At 43.7% G+C, this 8,251-nt stretch overlaps 1 protein-coding gene across 1 annotated transcript; it reads right to left on the bottom strand.

The window, feature by feature from the left end:
- On the bottom strand, positions 1-7,616 carry LOC130490837 (keratin, type I cytoskeletal 15-like). The gene is made up of 8 exons (XM_056864643.1): positions 6,998-7,616; positions 4,723-4,805; positions 4,177-4,333; positions 3,348-3,509; positions 2,565-2,690; positions 1,703-1,923; positions 1,150-1,175; positions 1-113 (listed from the first exon to the last, which is right to left on the bottom strand). The coding sequence occupies exons 1-8, from the start codon at positions 7,550-7,552 to the stop codon at positions 1-3; spliced, it is 1,443 nt and encodes a 480-aa protein (XP_056720621.1). The 5' UTR covers positions 7,553-7,616.
- Between the last annotated feature and the right edge of the window lie 635 nt (positions 7,617-8,251).

Here is an 8,251-nt window from a genome sequence, read left to right as displayed (position 1 = left end):
TCAGTATCTCCTTTCTTCACTGCCTGCACGTGCTTTGCTGCTGCTGCCGCCGCCACCACTGCTATAACTAGTAGAGCTGCCGTAGGAGACGTTGCTACCCCCACCATGGGATGCTGTGATAAAAAGAGAAAGGGCAGAACTGTTAGGTAGAATGGGAGGCTGCTGAATCTCAATGCCGTACAGTGAAGGCGCACTATCCTATATACATAGAGTTGCCAACCTCCAGGTGCTAGCTGGAGATCTCCTGCTATTACAACTGATCTCCAGCCGACAGAGATCAGTTCCCCTGGAGAAAATGGCTGCTTTGGCCATTGGACTCTATGGCACTGAAGTCCCTCCCCTCCCCAAACCCCACCCTCCTCAGGCTCCACCCCAAAAACCTCCCGCTGGTGGTGAAGAGGGACCCGGCAACCCTATATATACAGTTTCTGATTCCATGATCAGCATGTCAGCTTGTCCATTTTTTCAATCTATAATTTCCCTCAGTTAGGTGTAAGACTGTTGTTCTGATCCCCACCCCCATTTACAAACAAAGAGGGAAAATATCTCATGCAATTGCTCCCTGCTTTATCTTTCTGTTTTGGAAATTAAGAACACAACCGGAAATAACTGGCAGGCCATCATCCTTAACTACAGAAATCATGTCTGAAAATACACAAAAGATCTCAAATCCAGCCCCCATGATATTTGCATGGAATATTCTCCAGCCCTGCTACCTGATCCTTTGACTGGACAGGCCATGGACTGCACCTGGGATCTTCTGTGTGCAAAGACTACGCTTAGAGTTGCCAACCTCCAGGTACTAGCTGGATATCTCCTGCTATTACAACTGATCTCCAGCTGATAGAGATCAGTTCACCTAGAGAAAAATGGTCACTTTGGCAATTGGACTCTATGGCATTGAAGTTCCTCCGCTCCCCAAACTCCGCCCTCCTCAGGCTCTGCCCCAAAAATCTACCAAAGGTGGTGAAGAGGGACCTGGCAACCCTAACTATGCTTCATCATTGAGTTGTGGTTCTCGCCTTAGAGGGTATAATGTGATTAGCTCTCTGGGCAAGGTTTTAAGATCTTGCTCATTCTGGAAAGATAGTGTTTTAAATAAGGAGCCTGCCCAGATTCACTTTATATCTCAGTAGAATTCTTCCTTACCGTCTTTTGGAGACCATCCGGGGATTCTGTAATAGAGGGAAAAGATGGAGTAAGTAACAATTAAAGGATGTAGCAGTGAACTTAAATGTGATGAGGATTATGTAGAACCTCTGCCTAGAGATGAGGGGATTTGCCCAATTCAGTTCCTTTATTTTTCCAGATTTTTTCTCTGCATTGCATTTTGCTCTAACTTAATTGCAGCGTTTAAAAGAAAAATGTCTTAATAAATTCCAAACTTAGACGTGGGCAGTTTGCCGCAGTTTTTATTTATTTTGGTACATTGGATTGTCGTCGTCCCCCCACCACCAATGATGTGTATGTGCTTATTGATAAAGAAGGGGGAAACAATCTTTATGATCAAATGCACAATTGCATTAAGATTCTTTTTATGTAGTGTACAGGCATACACTCCTGTGCACTGGGAAAACTCCATACAAAAGAGTCTTCATAAGTGCAGTTACATCAAGACTGTTCTTTGCAGTGTTTTAGCACATTCTGCATGTGGATTAGTGCTTTTATCTCTGACTTTTGTTATTGCTAGCCAGTTACATACTTGGCGTCTTGGCCCTCCAACAGGTTGCGATAGGTGGCGATCTCCTGCTCCAGCCTCGTCTTGATATCCATGAGCATCTTGTACTCGTGGTTCTGGCGCTCCATGTCATTCCGCAGGTCTGCCAGCTGCTCCTCCACGCCGGTGATCATGTTCTGTATTTGAGCCAGCTGAGCGCAATACCGGCCTTCTGTCTCTGCCAAGTTGGATTCCAAGCCAGCTTTCTATGCAGGGAGAAAAATCAGAGGACCTTGGAGTCTGAATGATTAAAATGCCCTTGCACTACAGGACCTAATCTCTACCTGAGGATACTGAGAACCAGCTTGCTTGCTTTAATAGCAACTTGCTACTAGCTTTCATGAAAAATTGAATTGATTACCAAGTGTTAAAGACAAAAGGCCTGGGTTAGCTATGTCCATCTTTAGGGTTGCCGACCTCCAGGTACTACCTGAGCCTTTGACTGGAGAGGCCATGGATTGCACCTGGGATCTTCTGTGTGCAAAGACTATGCTTAGAGTTGCCAACCTCCAGGTAATAGCTAGAGATCTCCTGCTATTACAACTGATCTCCAGCCGATAGAGATCAGTTCACCTGGAGAACATGGCCGCTTTGGTAATTGGACGCTATGGCACTGAAGTCCCTCCCCTCCCTAAACCCTACCCTCCTCAGGTTCCACCCCAAAAACCTCCCACTGGTGGCAAAGAGGGACCCGGCAACCCTATCCATCTTGCCATGGTAAGCAACATCTCTGAGGTTATCTAGCCGAGGCAAAAATTAACTAACTGTGCCATTGATCTTACCCCAGCATTTCTATTCTTATGTCCCTATCCATTCATTGATTCCATTCAAAGAAGTAACAACATACCATGCTAAGCTGTGACTGTAACTCAATCTCCAAACTCTGTATGGTACGCCTTAGTTCTGAAATCTCACTCTTGCTTGTCTGTATCTGTTCTGTGTTGGTGGCGACTTCACGGTTTAGTTCTTCAGTCTAGAGGGAACAGGATTAAAAATCAAAGTTAACGCGATGTAAAATGTCACAGATCTATAGTTAGCAAAGAAAAAGAAACCTTGTTATAAAGATATGGTTAACAGCTACACATTTACACACTTAAAATATTTAAAAATCATTCTTTTTAGGGAACTCTTGAAATTAATTCTGTGAGATGGGGCTAGAGATCTCTAACAGAGAATTCTCAATCACTATCAATTCCTAGGGTTGTTGAGAAGAAGATATTACAGTTACATAGGTTAAAAAACTGATATATGTTTGCAGACTAGATATGCTTTCCGTATTTATTTATTTACATTATTTATAGTTCGGGATGTCAGCCTCCAGGTGGGACCTGGATGCTTTGGAGAGTGGACTCCATGACATTGTACCCCACTGAGGTCCCTGTCCTCCCCAGGCTCCACACCCAAATCTCCAGGCGTTTCCCAACCTGGATCTGGCAACCCTACCCCTCATCCCCCACTGGTGACCAGGGGGGACCTGGCAACCGTATTTATAGTCCGCCTTTCTGACTGAGACTTAAGGCGGATGACACAGTGTAAGTCAATTTGATCACCGGCGGGGACAACCGATAGCAATGCAGCAGGGTGTGGATCGCAGCACAGCAAACATGACCATCAGGAAAGGGAAACCCACCTTGGCAAAGAACCAGGCCTCACAGTCTCTGCGGTTCTTGTCAGCCAGTTGTTCATATTGTTCTCTCATGTCTGTCAAAACCTTGGTGAGGTCGATTCCAGGCGCGGCATCCATCTCAACACTGACACTTCCGGTCAGCTGACCGCCGTATTCTTTCAGCAACTGGAGGGAGGAAAATGCAGACAATAAGAATCCCGGAAACGGCTACAAATGGCATTTTGTTCAGCGGTTGGTGATCTGCCGTGGTGTACTTGAAGGAGCTGTTGCATTCACACAAACAAAAGCAGAACAGCATTCTCTACAGCAGTCCATAGATTTGGGTTGGGATTGGGAGCCGACTGAAGCAAAGTAACTGTGACTTTTTTTGTGCCTACTGCCCAATAAGTGGGTTTTACAGGGGATGGGCAGTAGGTAGAATCGATGCTTGTAGCAATCCTTCCACTCCAGCCAATGGTACCAATGATGCTTTTCACCTCAAGGCTCTGAATGGCACCATGTTGATGGAGACTATTCTCTGCCTTTGTGTATTGCCAGCAGTTTTACAAAAAAATGTTACTACAGTGGTGGGATATACTGGAGGCTCCCCTGCAGATCACCAGAATTAAAATGTTGCTCACCATTTGGTGACTTGGCAATTGGTGCTAGTGGACCTCAAAGGGTTTACTTCTGTAGGGACTATTTATTTTGTCTTGCTTATGCATCTTTTATGTCTGGAGCTACAGAGCAGATGCTTGTGGAACGTCCCGTGTTTCTTGTCCCAAAACTCAATTCCAAATGTGAGTGGATGGGGCTTGTCCTGCCTCTGTCTCTCTCTCTCTCTCTCTCTCACCTCCTCGTGGTTCTTGTTGAGGTAGGCCAGGTCTTCCTTCAGCCCTTCGATCTGCATCTCCATATCAGATTTGGACAGAGTCAGCTCATCCAAGACTCTGCGCAGACCATTGATGTCTGCCTCAACACTCTGGCGGAGGTGCAGCTCATTCTCATATCTGCCGGTTTTAAAGGGGGTGGGAGGGAAATCAGAAACTTGAATGTGGGGGTAACGCTGTGCACATAAATATAAATTCTGCAATATATTTCTTTTCTTTTTTTATATAATTTTTTTATTATTTTTCTAAAATTATAACATATCTTATTTGACTATACAACCAGTATAATATTCCTTAACCAAACAATATATTTCTTAATCTGAGACTTTCCTCCCTCCTGTAGACTATTTTTCTTCCTTCGAATTAAGAAAAACCATTCCATCAAACCAAGCATTTGTACTCATTTCTCCTTGTCCATCCCTTTAGTTTGCCCTTTGTCCTTTTCTTGCTCCCCCTTGTCTCAGACAGAGGCATTGAGGAAAGGGAAACAAGCAAGGGAAGAAACTTACTTCAGTCTGAAGTCATCAGCAGCCAGCCTGGCGTTGTCAATCTCCAAGACAACCCTTGAGTTGTCAGTTGTGGCTTGAAGAATCTGTCCGTGGGGGTGAGAAGAAAAAAAAAGGTTAAGTGCTGTTGGCAAAATACTGTTGTGTGCAATACATCATTGAAATATATGGGAAAATATATTCAGTTTATGGAATATGTAACGAGACCAATACTGCGTCCTAAACAAAGTTACGTTCTAAACCCGCTGACTTGAATAGACTTAGCAGGGTGAAGCCCTGCATAAGATTGTACTGCAAGCCAGTTAATCCACATTTATGGTTGTAATTCTGAGGCCAAGAGAGGATGAATGTGGATTTAAATTATAGGTTTTGAAACAATTATGGAAGATTTATCTGAGAAGAAATTGTGTGTATGTTAAGTGCCGACTCATGGCGACCCTATGAATAAAAGTCCTCCAAAATGTCCTATCTTTGACAGCCTTGCTCAGATCTTGCAAACTGAAGGCTCCTAAGGAGAAATTAGTTAACCTAAATTAATTTTTGGTCATGCGCACATTTTAGCTCCAAGCAAGTCAGGTTGGTATGAAGTTTCCTCTTTCAGCATCAAGTTTTTGCCATAGAACCATAGAGCTAGAAGCTGCAGCCAAAGCACCCCCTCCCCTCTTCCAGCAAGGTGGTTTCATTTCTAACGAACCTTCAAGAGTTGCTTACCACCTTCAAGAGTTTGCCTTTTTCTTAGCAAACTCAGAAGGAAAGTTTTCTAGCAACATTTTCAGGAAGAAGAATAGTAAGAGTTCAAGTAGAAAATCTATTGCTGTATTATAGCGAAGCATTTGATTGCATTAGTTTAGGAGGGTTTAATTTTTGACGCAAGAATTTCTCAGTCTCTCCCATTTGGAAATGGAAGCAAAATATTGTAATATTGCTCTTAGTGGGGTTTAATTCAGAACACACTCTTGGAGAACAGCAATTATAATTTCTCAGCACTACGCAGAGGTGGATGATATACATAGGAATATCAATCACTGATATCTTTGGGGAATTATTCCTAATGTGGGGCAAGTTTGAGTAGATAAGCTGTAAGTATGTCCCAGTGGCCTAACCAGTTGTTATTCTGTTTTTTTATTACTTGTGGCAAGCAAATAAAAGAAAGGAGTAATAAAAACATAATATATCATTTTATTACCCCTAAAGAGCTTACAATGAATGTAGACACGCAACAGAATGCATGAATTTATACACACATGTTTATTACTTGATGACCACCGTGGATCCAATTCTACAGAGTTTCATTTCACCTTGTACATTGCTTCTCAGCGTTGGCAATTCATACACATAGTTGCAGATAACTGAGCAATTTGGTCATCTAGCCATGAGATGCCGGGTGATGTAGGCGCACGTATAAATCTGCCCTCAGTTCTGCATCCCATTTCTGATGTATTTCATCAAGTAGCAGTGGAGCTGCCTTGCTGAATTTGTACAGTTATCTTGCCTTCATCACAAAGAAACCACAATCATGCCTACTCACATCTGGAACCCATGACAGATTTCCAGGTCTGAGAGGCTAACCAAAATGAGGGTATTCACATCCTCTCTGGAATAGGATGGTAAGTAAATCTCAGATAACAGCTATAAGTACACCAAATTAGTTTGTCAAGTTGTTTTTATTAGCCCTCCTCCTGTCCTTTTAACCAGCAGTTTTATGTGTACACGTTAAGCATGTGAAGTGATTCCTGACAGGTAGATGTAGATGAAGGATGCTCTACTGCTTATCTCCAGGCTACTAAAATAAATAGGCATTGAATAGCTGCTGATAAATTCCACAGTGTTTGCCTTTCCATTCCGCAAGCAGCTTAATTACATCACAGCATGCTGGACCTCATTTTTAGTCATTTTGCTCCCTGTTTTGCTAGTTTGGTGTGATACCTCCACTTGTTTCGACTTTTAAAAACAATCAGTTATATCTACTTCTCTTCCTATTTTTGTTCTGTTTAATGTTTCTGCAGTGTAGCTGGAAACATTTACTGCACTTTCACACATGCCAAATAATGCACTTTCAATCCACTTTCAATGCACTTTATGCTGCGTTTTACTGTGTGAAACAGCACAATCCGCTTGCAAACGATCGCCAAAGTGCATTGAAAGTGGATTGAAAGTGCATTATTTAGCATGTGTGAAAGTGCCCTTAGCCTTTCATCATTAAATATGCACTTTTTAACCAAACCACTGGCAAGATGTTCATTTGAGAAAGTGACGTAGCATCATCACATAGTCCTACCTTGTCTCGAAGGTCCTCAATAGTCTTGTAGTAGTGGCTGTAATCCCTGGCTGGGCTGGTAGGGGCCTGTTTCTGATGCCAGTCTCGGATCTTGATCTCCAGTTCGGTGTTGGCTTCTTCCAGAGCCCGCACCTTGTCCAGGTAGTTAGCCAGGCGGTCATTGAGATTCTGCATGGTGACCTTCTCGTTTCCAGTGAGAAGGGCATCTCCACCTCCGCCACCGGCCAGGAAGTCAAAACCACCACCAAAGCCACCACCATAGCCTCCGGCATAACCACCTCCAAGGCCTCCACCAAAACAACTACCATAGCCACCACCTCCACCAGAAACAAGGGCATTGCCATAGGAACCGCCGCCAAAGCCACCACCACATCCATAACCTCCTTCTGATCCAGAAGATACGAACCTAGCAGAAGAGGCAGACATGCGTCCACCAGCTCCCCCAAGGCTGGGAGATCCCACTCGGACAGAGGACATGCGGCTGGAGCCGCCACTCCCACCTCCCAAACGGCCACCATAGGAAGCAGATGAGCTCTGGTAATAGCTTGTAGCCATGGCTGGAAGCGAGGAAGGTTCAGACCCAAACTGTTACTCGGCTTGGTCAAGAAGGAAAAAGCAAATCTTTGCACCATAGCATGGTTCATATATACTCCTCGCAGGGCGTGTTCTCTTCCACTAGCAAAAAGACACCCTGCCAAAAAGGAGTCTCCACCCTTGTGGGTGAGGCCAGGCAAAATAATGTTCTTGCTGGGAAATGTAGCTGCTCATCTCAAGTTGGGCTGAGAGTATTCATGTTACCGTTCAGTTAAACAAAAGGCTTCGTTCAGGATGAATCTGTTGGATTCCCCTGTCCCTGAAGCTAGAGCGCTGACACAGGTTTTGTATATTCCTTCTTTTTTTGATGTGCAAGTAAAAGGGGGGAGGACACAAATAAATTGGACCTCATCTCATTTCTGCATTAATTGCACAACTCCCTACCTAGCTTTTGTATAGAACTCCACACTGAACAAGGTTTTTTTTAACGCAGAAAAAAAAAAACCCTTTCCCTTCATTTCCTCCCCACCATAACATTTCGCAGCCAGGTGACAGTTAATTGATTTTGTCATTTTTACACACTGTTAGGGTTTTAAAAATCATGCCCACTGCTCCTTTATCCAGAAATGCAAAGCACAGTCTCCCAGGAACCTCTCCTGTGCAACCTTACAAACTCACAAGTAGCATTTTTATTTAAAAAAGGGAGTACCAGATCAGAAT

Source organism: Euleptes europaea, chromosome 18 (genome assembly GCF_029931775.1).
Source record: "Euleptes europaea isolate rEulEur1 chromosome 18, rEulEur1.hap1, whole genome shotgun sequence".
NCBI classification, from domain to species: domain Eukaryota; kingdom Metazoa; phylum Chordata; class Lepidosauria; order Squamata; family Sphaerodactylidae; genus Euleptes; species Euleptes europaea.
Note: the sequence above shows the minus strand (reverse complement) of the source record. Positions and strands in the feature narration are given on the sequence as shown.